This window comes from Cucurbita pepo, chromosome 17 (assembly GCF_057944985.1).
Source record: "Cucurbita pepo subsp. pepo isolate OVF chromosome 17, ASM5794498v1, whole genome shotgun sequence".
In the NCBI taxonomy this organism is placed as follows: domain Eukaryota; kingdom Viridiplantae; phylum Streptophyta; class Magnoliopsida; order Cucurbitales; family Cucurbitaceae; genus Cucurbita; species Cucurbita pepo.
In genome coordinates this window covers 3,417,206-3,430,420 of record NC_141814.1, presented here as the reverse complement: position 1 = coordinate 3,430,420, position 13,215 = coordinate 3,417,206, and the positions used below count along the sequence as shown (strand labels likewise).

Here is a 13,215-nt window from a genome sequence, read left to right as displayed (position 1 = left end):
TAAGTTACGAGAATGAGAACAAGAACGAAAAACACATCTCTACTCGTGTAACGCAAGAAAAAGAAACAGTAGCGCCAGAAAAATAAATGTTGATGAGTATTAAATTGTTTTGTTATATTTAGACCCATAAAAGTATTTACGGTGATATGTCAACAAAAACACGGTGCTAACATATTTCAATGAAATGGTCTCGTTGATAATTTTTAATGTATTTAGAGTGGAATTAAAATAAAATTAAAAATCAACTACCGAACATAATTATTTATAATACTTCACGTTTAGCTTGAACTTTTTTTAGAAGATAGAAAAATATCCCAACCCGACCCAACTTAACCCATTAACAACCGTAATGAAAATGTAGGAAAAAAAGTTAAATTTTGACTATATGTTATCAACCGAAGCTTTAATTTTCCCACCTAAAAAAATACAACAAATTTTGTCTCTGGCTTGTCACTCACTCCTATGTCAACGTAGCTTTAATTTTCCCGCCTAAAAAAATACAACAAATTTTGTCTCTTGCTTGTCACTCACTCATATGTCAGCGTAAACATAGCTCAAATAGATAATAAGATATCATCCAATCCGACTCGACATTTGAATATTGAAACATTAGAACAAGAAGAAGCAAGAAAAGAGATGGCAAATAAACTTTAAGGGCATTACACTTGCAACTGCCACTTAAAGGGCATAGAAACAGAGAATTACCAAACCATCAACTCAACTTAACAAGAGTAATCGTGCAAAAAAAAGCTTTTATTATGCATAATTATATATCACACTCAACAATTCTGTTCTTGACATGAGCTCCTTCAGATATACACCACACAAAACTAAACCCTCAGAGCAAACGAAGAGCAGAACCAACTTTAAAAAAAATGCTCCTAAGACTACCAAAATCACAATGACATTTTGCCAACAATTAACTCATATTGTTCAATACAGAATGCTTGCTTAATTAATTCAACACAACTAACAGATATATAACTACCTAATGATGTAGGCGGTCGGGTGGTCGGTCGGTTGGTCTTGTGAATCAAATTAACATGTACATGATGATCGAATTGCAGAACTCGATTCGCTATTACCTTCAAGCGCTTGTGCCTTACACTATACCAACTGTTGTATCCTATTCAGGGATAACAAGACAGTGATCTTACATGGAAATCTGCCGTGTCTATCACCTGGACGTTGCATCAGTTCCCTTGCTGCGAAACGTCGAGAGAGAGAAGAATGATCGTGGAGCTGTAAAATTTCAATCTTCCCATATTAGAAGTGCACTTTCTTCTTCATTGTTTTAAGGAAAATAAAAACTCTTATAAACATAAAGCAGAAGATGTGAAGATCCAGGAACAAGTACAAAAATCATTTCCAAGTTACCCCTCTAGCTGAAAGCATAAAACTAACAAAAAGTCCTTTTTGAACTTCGTTATATTCCCCAGGCAATGCAGGATTAGAGCAAAAACAGTACAGACACATACATTTAGGTCATTAGCAAAGTAAATGAAAACATAGCCAATAACACCAACAAGAACTCACCTTTCAGGGAACTTCCTGACATGTGATCCTCCCTTAGCTTGAACTTAGACGGTGGCGCAGGAATCGAACTTTGTAATTCTTGAACTGCAGGGGGCAGCAAAACGAAGATAGATAAGTGAATTCTAATTCTCATCATCCCTAGATAAAAAGGAGGCAATCCATAGGAGTTGATCGGAGAAAAGAAGAAGAAAAAGGTCTATAATACAGATAAAATAAAATTTATATGTGAGTAGATAAACAGTTAATGGTCAATGTGATTTTTAAAGATTGCTACCATCATGATTTCTAAAATAAAAAAAAACAAAGCACGAAATATTACGATCAGGAGTCACGACCATTCACAATGGAGCAGCTTAAACCAATTTTAGTCAATCAAAAAAGAAATTTTTTTAAAAAAGCAAAATTTTATCTCTTTTTTTTTTCACAAATAAGCAAATTTCATGTTCGAATCGCTAACCCAAGGAAAACCAAAGCATAAATATTACTCTAACTTAACTCCTAAATGGGCATGTTTTCAATGGATGTTCCATGCAAATTAAATGAAAGACGATATCAACAAATCAATACAACAAATGTAGGTTACCCTGTTCACAGTACAACTCGCTTTCATTAAAGCCATCATCAGGGCCCTCTGAGAATCCCATTCTTGACTTCCTCAAATCTTCTGATGACCTACAAGCAGGATCTCGCCCATCTTCAGTATCATCATCTCCCTCAGATGTTGTAGCAGAGATCCAGTCAACCATACTATCCGTCCCACGGCTTTTCCTTCCAAATTTTAGCAACCTTTTAAACCCCTTCGCCATATCCTTGCACGACTGACTAGATGACGTAGCAATAAGAGAAGGCTTCTGGGCACTTCCCCATTTCTTTCTCATTCTAGCCACATCAGTTTCTGCTTGTGTTATACTATGTGAATTCCATGATGCAGGGCTCCCAAGTGGGGAGTCCATATATGCATCAATATCAGAGGCCTCATGTGGGTAGGAGAATGGATGATGCATGCGTGAGTTCCATGAGAGAGGGCTCTCACCTGGCGAATCCTGAAGTAACCCTGCTTTGTGAAATGAAGGCACCATGGAGGGAAGTTCAGACACTGTAGAATGATCCACCTGAGAATGAGAGTGAGATCTCATAGAATTTTCAATTTCAGACCCAGAATTACTTGATCTATCTGATTCCTGGTTTAATCTTAGTTTTCCATTATCCATATGAGCAAATTTAGTTTCCATTTTCTCAAGCTCTTCCTCTTCTTCCTCTTCTTGGCTGGCCATAATTTCAGAACCCTCAAAGGCCGCTTCATCAAATTCTTCATCATCTTTTGAAGGTCCAGATTCCATAGAAGCTTTCAACATCGTCATCCGTGTTCCAGCACCAGGGCCTATGCCATTGCCTTTCCTCAGGAAAGGTTTTGATTCTATGTTCTTCAAATATTTATCATAAATGCTATCATCGTTCTGCTCTTCATCAAATGACAATGGTGCTGAAACAACATTGTCTGCATTCAAAGGGGATATATCCTTGAATTCAATAGCACTAGCAGAGTTCTTTCTTGAAGAATGTGGACGACGATGCTTCTCCTCCTTAATGACTGGCTCTTCATTGGTAGTTTTATTACGAGAATAATTCCTCGCCAGGGGGCGTGCCGTTGATTTGCCAACTCCAGAAGGTTTTGTAGTTTCTTTCCTCATTTCAGAGAAATTAGGAACTGACTGTGCAAGAAGGTTTTCTGTTTGTCCTCTTCGCTTCGCAGAACTAGAGTGGGAAACTTTGGCAAGTGACCGGGGTGGAGCAGAAGTCCCAGTGTGACGAGGAGTAGATGATAATTTTCTGCCTGGCAGAGCCTTCTTGTTCTGGTTGCTTCTAGATGCACCATCCGATATATATGAATCACTGTGTAATCTATCATTCCCATAAAATTTCTGCTCCAAAACCTCAGGAAAGTCCCCATCATCCTCACTTTGATTTGAATTGATCATTGGCTGTTAAGCAGAAAGATATAACATCATCACGAACAAACAAGAAATGAGAATGAAAAATACGCAAGACAAGAAACAAAAAAACAAAATTGAGCTAGAGGGAGGGAGAGAGGGAGAGAGATAGCTCAGGACTTCAGAATCACAAGCATGCCAAATAAAAATTAAACTGAAAAGATACCTGGTCCCTTGTTTGAGAGCGATAGTTGAATGATCTGAGTTTCTCCGCACGTCTCCGAGCACTATCTACTGAATCTTGTCGGTCGACAAAACCAGAAAATTTTGCTTTCATCTCAGCTTTACTTTTCTCAAGGCTATCTTGCATGGCCTTCATCTTGGCTTCCTTCTCTGCTCTTTTGGAAGTCCATTCTTCCCTCAGCTTAGCATCTCTTTTCTGCATATACTTGTTATAAAATTTTCCTCTAGAATCATCACTGAAGTCATGGTTATTGATCATTTTTGCTGGAGTTGTGTAAATATTTTCCAATTTATTGGAACTCCTCGTTGATTCTACCGCAGATCTTTCCACCACTTCTGCAGGAGCAGTGTCCATAATTGAAGATGATCTGTGCTGCGAACTAATTGCCTCTTCTAGCTGCACATCAGCAGTACTGTTTCTCCTTGCAGAGCTGGAGTCCCCTGGAACACGGAGCTTGTGCTCTGCAAAAAGCTTTTCTAGTTCATTTGCCTTCATTTTTAGTTCATCATTGAGCTCCTGATTTCCCTTAGTCTGCCTCACTTTTTGAACTCGCTCTCCTGGTATGCTTGCGAATGTGGGAGTTCTTTCCTGGCTATCTGTAACATTTTTCCCAATCATGTCCAATTTACTTCTTTCATGAAGAAAACTGCTTTCTTCTCTGCCAACTTGTGACTTATCCACTTGTTTACGGCCAGCCAAATCAGGTTTTGGCAATTTCATTTTCTGAGCTCCAAAATCATCAACTTTAAGATTATGCATATTTGATGATGCAATATTCTTGCTAGCGACTGCCTCTGGTTCAGCTTTAAGAGATCTCCGTTGTTGAGGAACTTGGCCACCATCAACTTCCATGGACTGAGTAGATGAGGATTCCAGTTTTATTCCACCACATTCAGATTGGTTAGAAAAAGAACGAGAATGACTTTGAGAACCACTAGGACGTAACAGATATCCTGAATAATCTCTTGGCCCAGAATCCTCCATCTTATTCCCTAACCTACCATCAGCTGCATCATCCCCTGCCTTCTTAACAAAAGCATTAACTTGGGACGCAGCCTGATTCTTGACTCCATCAATCTCAGCTTGATCTGAAGAACTTCTCACCTGTGTCTCAGAACCGAATCCACCTTTAAAGCCCTTACTTTTATCATCACTGCTCGATAAATTCTTTACATTTCCCTGAGAATCCCCTCGTTCGTTCAATCCAACTGGTTCAGCTCCACTGGAGAATGACCTGATTGGGGCCAGAGAAGATGATTGGTCCTTCCAACCAATCGGTACCTTCGATGCGCCAGCCTCTTTACCTGTATAACCCTCAACTGTAATTTGTTCCTCAGCTTGCTGTGTGGACTCATCATCACCAGGTCTAACAAAACTTCCCCTTCTTTCGAGCCTAGTCCTACTATCCAAATCAGGCAAGCTCTTCTCACTTTGAATTTCTGTTGCACCAGAAAATATATTAGACTTAGTATCAGAAATTGAAGATGAGGAAGGGGTGCATAATGGGCTCTCTGTGTCCTTTTTTTCATTACTGAAATCAATGCTCATATCACTGATACCACTCCATCTCCTCAAAACTGACTTCTCCACCACCGAAGGTGCTGATGACACATCCGACGAGAGCCTTCTCAATTCCAGAGTTTTCCCAGAAACGGGCTTGCCCCCTCCACTGCCACCAGTATTTTCCTTCTGTTTGTTCTCAAAAAGGTTAATGCGATCTTGGACACTAAGCCGCCTGGCCAGGGGACCCACAGGAGTTGATGATTTTGCCGGAGTCTCTTCTTCATTCTTCTCTTTCTCCAAGTTTTCAGGTAATGTCTCAACCTCCGTGTCGCCTTTCGAATTTATGTTGCATTGACTTGTGAAGGTGGCAGAAGATTTGGCTGGTTGACACGCGGTATGCCTTGATTCGTCCACGTGGGAATGCTGTTCTTCAATTCGTGAAGCTTTACCAGATTGTGGATTGTGCTTATTATGTGTTTGGTATTGTGGATTGATGTGGGTTCCAACAGAGTCTTCAGTGGGGTCATCGATGGACATGTCTGACTCGCATGATGATCTGACAGCTCTGTCATCGACTCCGGGGGCCCATGTGTTGATATGTTCTGCCCTCCTCCGACAAAGAGAGATGAAACTAGAGCATGCTTCGCTGCAAAAATTGAAATGCTACATTAAACCACAGTGAAACAGTTATTTGAGCAAAACCGATATTAGAAGTGGAGAACGCACATCATGCAATGTCTTGGAAATGACCCAATAAATGTCGTCACTAATATATCTGCTATAACTGGGAATATTACTTTCATCTTTGTAACTGTTTCTCAATTATTCACTGCCCCCAATCTATGTTTTCCAAAGGAGGAATATAATTTCCATCCCAATCAGAGCTTGGTAACTAACATGGACAAGTTCTGGTTTTTGGTGCTACAATCCCACAAATAATCAGAAACTAACTAATGTGGCTGTTTTAAGAGGGGACAAAAATGACAAATCACTAAATTGACTTTTTTATTTTTCTAATCTTGTGGGCAGGGGGAATTTGAACCTCTAACCTCTTTCTTGAGGGCAGGGAATGTGCCCTAATCAGCGACTTAGGACAAGAGGGGTGTGAGTTAATCAAATGAGTGTGCAAATACAATAGTACACGATGATGATTTTAGAAAAGCCAAGGTAATCCTGTGATGATTGAACATTAAAATGGTTATTTAATCTATAAAAGAGACAATAATATACCCCATTCCCATTCAATGGTTTTTAGCAAACATTTAGACATTAATAAGAGCAATGAATGAAATGTCAAAAGTGAAGAAGCTTTCCCGTTCCTTCTTTTAATGTTTAAATGATAAGTTGGAATAAAAATTATACTCTGGAGACCATAAAAATGCTTGGATTTTTTTATAAGTAGAAATTAAAAAATAAAATTAAAAATAAAAAAATAAAAAAAAAGGAGAGAGAAACCGTCAATACAAGGGAAGGATTGAGAAGGAAGAAAAAGAAAACCTTAATTTTAGTCACTACAAACATCAGAATAGAATCTGCAAAATCTGAATTTTAGTAACTGCAAACTCAGAATAGAGTTTTCTTTCTTTGATAGAGTGCAAAATCAAAGGCTGCTTCTTGGTTTGCTTCTCCTTCTTACCCCATTTTGTGGAAATTTTCCAAGAAAAAAGAGGAAAAAAAATATTGGATCTAAATGCCAGATATTGCCTCTCTTCACCAGCCACTAGCCACATTAGTCTTCCACGGCGGCGACACACAACAACAATGGTGGAATAGGCAAACACCATGGTGAAGGTGCTCGCCAGTACATTATGCAGGGTGAGAAATGCTCAACTAGTTTGATGCTGCTTTAATAACAATAAGCAATAAGCTAAATTGATCCCACTAATCAAAGCCAACCATAATGGGAGACATAAGGTTCAGATAACCTACCTTTTCATGGATGAAACTCTTTTTTTTTTCACTTTTCTTTGTGGAAGAAATTAGTTGGACTGTAATTCGAGTTCGTTCTGAATCCCTTTTGGAGCTCAGGACTCAAAATAATCAAGGACAAGCATACAGTAGCAGAATTAAATGTAAATCTTCTAAACTTGGTAGAAGCTTAGGTCCCAAATTGCAGGTGGTTAAATTACCTTTTATTTATCTTTTTCAGGTCTCCCGCTGAACCATATGATCATAGATCTCCTTTCCCTATAGGATCTCATTGCTATGAAGGTAAAAAACATGCGAAAACAAGAACACACTTCTCTCTTTTAAAGTTGCCCAGTGGGTAGATTCGCCTTGATTCAGTCAATTTGAAGTGGCATTCTTCCTACTTTCTACCCATTTTTAAAATCCCAAGTTTTATTTCTACTGGGTTGGAGATACAGATGAGGGACTTTTTGTGAAAAAAAGGGATGGGAGAGGTCACTGGCTCACATTAGATATTTGGTGGGAGGTGCAGATGTTTTGGAGATATAGAATTCAACTTCAAAAAATAGAAGCGCTCTTTTCAAAATGGATGAGGAGTTTCCAGTAGAACTTAACATTTTGTAGGTAAGCACACATAGTATATACCCTCCTAATGGATGAGATACTATAATAGCATTCTGATAACCTCGCTAGTGAGGATCAGATTTTTATTCAGTTCCTGGAGGATCATATGATTGACAATGCCTCCTGTTCCCTTTTTCCTCGTCTCTTCAGTTGTCTTTGCTAATTATCCACTGTACTTTTATTGGGGGCTCTCTTCTCCTAATTTTTTTCCATTAGGAGCACCACCAAAAGGAGGGTTCAATGATTTGGCTTCTCTTCCAGCTATATACAAGTTGTGAGAGTGAGTCTCTCCCCAAATTGAATGATGGTCAGATCCCATTGCCTTCCCCTTACCCCCCTGCTCCCAAGGTCTGATAGATAAACATCTAGAAAGTCAATTTTTTTTTAGTGAGACTAGAATGTCTTCTTTGAAACTACGCCGCTGTTGGTGAGTCCCTTTCAAACAGATACCAGAGGATTTGAATCATATTTCCTCGGAGATATAACTTTGGTATCTCTGGTTCCATAATTTGTGATCTTTTGGCATGTTGTGAATTCCTATTTGCTAATAAAGTCAACCGGTTATGATGGCAGAGATTCTCTTGCATCCCCTACTTCGTGGAAGAGGGAAACTTTGTGGGAAATAATTTTTTCATTGCTCTTTGGAGTCTATATCTAGAGAAAAATAGCAGAATTTTCACAAATTGAGTGACGAGTTTTAGGGTGCCGACACTTCAAATGACTCTTTGTATTTCTGCAAGTAGGACCTTATGTCATTATCCCTTTTTTTGACCCTCAGGGTTTTCATTAGATTATAGTGTGAAACCAACCATAACACAAGTTCTTGAAATGGAAAGAGAATGGCATTCTCTCACTATATGAGTTATCCAACCTCCTATAACCAAATTCTAGAAAGGAACAAGTAAAACACAAATTCCTGATATGGCAAGGAAATCAGTCTCTTGCTAAGATACATGTATGGTGGAAGGACAAACCACCCAAGTGCCATTCCAAAGACTAGAGTTCAACATTTTCCTCTGCACATTTCCCATGTTTGACACTCCAGCATGGAAGAGAAAATCCTTTTCTTATCTTCTTCCTCAGAAGTTGAAACACAAACCTAGATTACTGCCAAATATGTGGTTCAGACTCTATGTCATCCATGTACACTACCCAGAGGCAGAAAGATCAAGATCTAGATATGTGGTATTAGTAGGTACTAAAACACACGAGTCATATAGAAGACTTTTCAAGAGTACTTACGTTAGGCGATGGGCACCAAATTGATCAGCAAAGAGTTTAAGGTCAGACACTGAATTAGGATTAAAACCAGCAGCTGATGCACGAGCAGAAGCTGTGACTAAGTCCTGCTTAACTGCAAGAAGGCGTACATCGATAGCTTTCAAAAGCTCCTTCCTGAAAGTTTTGATGAAATACAATAAAAATGAGATACCTACCCACACACACATAATTCAGAAAACTTGAATTATCAGTCATTTGAAACTTGTTATAATTAATGCCCTGTAAATAACAATAAAAAGATTATAACATCAACCTGATTAATATATTGGCTACCCCAACCTTATTATCAAAGTAACACAAGCATTCTGACCATTTACCAATTCAATACCTGTAATATCTCCCCACCTAGAAGTCACAATATCATCAAATACTAAGTTTTTGTCATCCCTATCAAAATATACTAAACCCAAGCATACGTACAAAAGATATCTTGAGAGAGGAGATTTTTATGACTATAAACATATCTCTATTAGCACTAATTACAGTTTTTACCAACAACCGGACAAATCGAGGAAGAAAGTTAGGAGTTAAAAGAAAAAAAATATTGAGAAGAAAAGAGATTACTTGGTTTCATCTGTTGAGCCTGTACCTGTTCCATCCCCACCTAGGGTAAATTATAAAAAAATAAATAAATAAATAAACATGGTAATAGCATCATAATTTAATCTTCAAAATAAAAGGACGGACGAATAACTGCTTTCATATGAGACAACTCACAAGCATTTATTGAAAATTTTCTCAGATAAACCTATTGTCCTAGTTCAGGAAGAAGTGGCAGCTGAACATTGTTATAACACTAGGAGTTTTTTCTTAAACAACATGAAGACTAGACCATCTCTCTCTCATTCATTCACAAATTCTGCTGATCTGTTTACATTTCTACTTACATGTTTAACAAGTCAGGTAGGAATTCAACTATCTCTAAATAACAAATCAAATAACTTTAGAAGTTTCAAAGAACTGTCAACCTAATGAACTGTCATACAAAAAAACTAAATTTTACAAGATCCAAATGCACTGGTTGTTCTTGCAGACAAACAAAAATCTGACTACAACAAAATTCTAGGCAAATAAACGGAATTTAAGCATACCTGATGCACCGGAATGTTGATCTCCTTCACCCTAATGCAAGAGAATTGTTGATTTAGCAAAACAAAGAAAGAATTGTGTTCATCCTAAATACCGCTGACTAATGGCAGTACCTGAGAATATATTCTTCTAGCTGCTTCCAATTGTGACATCTCTGCATCAAATGTATTGACCATCTCCAATATCTCAGGTGTGCTAACAAAACGCACAAACCTGGAAATATTTCAAGCACGTCAACAAGAAGACCCAAGAGAACCTGGCCAGCTGGCTTAAAAAATGCTGAATCGTAGAAATCAAGTAGGAAAATTTTTAACCTTTCAAGGGTCCCTTTCGTGAACCATACATCAGCATTTCCACCCCTCTCAACTTCAAGCTTAATTGTCTGGACTGCATGAGCAAACTGCTCTTCTGCAGCCTTTAATTGAGTTACAAATGGCTTCACAGAGCCTGATGCTAGTTTCTCAGAGTTTCCATGACTAGAAACAAACAATTCGCAGCTGCCCAATGGGGGAGAGAACAATAAAATTAGTAAATAGAAGATTGTGGTATGAAATCTAAACAACCAAGGAATATTATCCACACCGTGAACGCCTAGGTGAAAGTTGAAATATGGCAAAATCCAGAGGCGTCTCAGGTTTCATTTCCCTTTCACTTCACAGAAACTTCAAGTTTCACTTTATTTTTTCCCCCACAAAGCACTTCATCAAAGTTAACTTACTTCCGGACAAAAAATATTCTAGCTGTTGACAATGTTTGACAGGCCTGTAGAATTTTGAAGAAATACGGCAAGAAACATCCCTGCTACAATGCAGGTTGATGGAGAACAAACGAAATAACCCGTCAGAAAGCATTTAAATCATAACTTCGTCATTTCAACTAGATTAAACTTACATAAAAATTCCAAAAGAACATAATTCAAACTGTAGAAGAGGCTGCAACAGTTCCATAGTAAGAGAGGACAATAAAATCCGGACGTTAATAATAGAACCCGGATTCCAGTATGAAACATAATGAGTAAAAGTAAAATTATCCAAGAAGATATCATTCCATAGAAGAACCCCAGCAGAAGAAATCTCCAAGCTTCGGTCCTAAATGTCCACTCAACATACATCACAGATCACTCCAAAAGCCCTTCAGAAAAACCAAATACTAATAAATTCACTCGCCTCCTCCTCTCCCCACCCCAAAATAGAAACCCAAGCTTCACGAAAAGAAGGCAGATAAGCTTAGATCTGATTCAAGAATTAAACAAAATCAAATGGCCAAACCGAAGCAAACCCAGCACGGAATTCAATCCCACGAACCCAAATTCAAATACCAAACTCCCCCCCCCCCCCCCCCCCCCCCCAAGGAAAAAAGAAACACAAACTATTTCAAACACAACAAACAATCTGGATATTGCATGAACGCAGCCCAAAGAAAACCAAATGCACAAAACCAAAAGAAACCAAACAATGTTCAAAAAATATAAACAAGTAAACAAACCGTATGCCGAAATGCGCGACCGATCGTCTATTTCAGAAGCATACCTGCAAAGTCCACATTCAAGATCTCAAAAAATGCAATCGGATCCTCCGATTCAAGCCGAAGCAAAGATGATTAGCCACATTTCACTTGCTGATATTATGTGAAATACTCTTTGCTTTCCTCTGTGAAAACAAAAAAAAAAACAAAAAACAAAAAAAAAATCGTAAAAAGAGTTCGGAAAACAATATCCGGGTTTTAAGAAAACCCTAACAATGGGAAGATGGTTCGTGCTTGCTTTAATGGTGGCTCTGTGAAAGAATGTATGTCGCCATCTCTCTTCTTCTCTTTGTCTTCTCTCTCTAAACTCTCAGGATATACAGTAGAGAGAGAGGAAGAGATGTGAACTGGAGAGAGGACTGTGCTTCGGACAATGCCTTTTTGTTCGCAAATTTGGAAATCAACAAACTTTAAAACTCCAAACACAAACAAAATACCTTTCTTTTCTCTTTCATTACTGAAACCCGGCTGACTCTTCACTCTTCCTACCCCCCCTAAATTACCATTTTGCCCTCCCCCATTTATTTCATTTAATTTTTCTTTTTTTTTTCTTTTTTTTTTTCTCCTGGTAAAACCATATCATCGACCTCTCAAATGGTAATAGATTATCTACTGAATTAATTTTTAATACTCTAACATCTTTAATGGTAGTTTTTCTGTCTACTGATGTTAGATGTTATTGATAGTGTATTAAATTACGAAAAAATTTAAACAAACTAAAAATAAGAATATATATTTTTCAATTTAATTAAGAGTGTACACGTGTTGGTTCGGTTGAAAAACCTTTTTGACGAGCTCGATAGTTTCGAGTTAGTTGGGATGGGTTGTCGGGTTGTTCTCTTTAAAGTTACATGTTACCGTTCGTTCATCAGTAACATTAAATATTCTTAATCTTTTTAAAATAATATCATATTAAATTGTGAACCTATTTTAAAATTGACTGGTAAAAAATAATATAAGACAGTAAAAAATTAAAACTATAATACAATATTAGAATATTTTAAGGGTAGATATGTAATTGTGCAGTAGGGGACTTGCCACTGTACGAATTGAGAGGGTATTTTGGTAATTGAGACGATTAATCTGGTATTCTAATTTTTAACGGTTTTATACATTTGAAAGTTAAGGGAGGGAACAAGATCACTCTCTCTCTTTAATTTATTTTTATTTTTATTTTTATTTTCTCTATATTAATTGTAAATTAGCAATAAAAATAAATAATTAATTAATTAAAAAGGGACTGATTTTCTTTCACATTTATAGATATTCAATTAATATATATTTTTTATTTGGTATAAAGAATATTAAATGAATGAATAGATGCTTTTTGTTGTATTCCAATTTTAGATCCATTATTTATACCAACACCATTCCAAAAATTTAAAATTAATTAAATTTTTATTAATTTTTAAATTAAATTACATATATTGAATTAAAAATAAAAATAAATTAAATAAATAAATAAAAATAGACCGAATTAAAAAAAAAGTGATCTTTTAATACAAAAATTCCACGCGGAGTGAGATATGAGAGGGAAATATTAAATAATATAATATTGTGGTGGCCCAGAGGAAG

General features: G+C 37.2%; 1 protein-coding gene across 4 annotated transcripts; it reads right to left on the bottom strand.

Annotated features, from left to right (window-relative positions):
* Positions 1–738: 738 nt before the first annotated feature.
* Positions 739–12,043, bottom strand: LOC111778406 (uncharacterized). 4 transcript variants are annotated; one of them, XM_087119124.1, is made up of 12 exons: positions 11,879–12,039; positions 11,646–11,765; positions 10,699–10,917; positions 10,431–10,613; positions 10,230–10,329; positions 10,119–10,149; positions 9,592–9,631; positions 8,989–9,141; positions 3,694–5,860; positions 2,120–3,518; positions 1,537–1,620; positions 739–1,242 (listed from the first exon to the last, which is right to left on the bottom strand). In XM_087119124.1, exons 3-12 carry the CDS (start codon positions 10,755–10,757, stop codon positions 1,178–1,180), a joined length of 4,281 nt encoding a protein of 1,426 aa, XP_086975250.1. In that variant the 5' UTR covers positions 10,758–10,917; positions 11,646–11,765; positions 11,879–12,039; the 3' UTR covers positions 739–1,177. The 4 variants fall into 4 exon arrangements, with proteins under 4 accessions (XP_086975250.1, XP_086975249.1, XP_023513969.2 ...); XM_087119123.1 differs by having other exon boundaries at positions 10,699–10,914; XM_023658201.2 differs by having other exon boundaries at positions 11,646–12,043.
* Between the last annotated feature and the right edge of the window lie 1,172 nt (positions 12,044–13,215).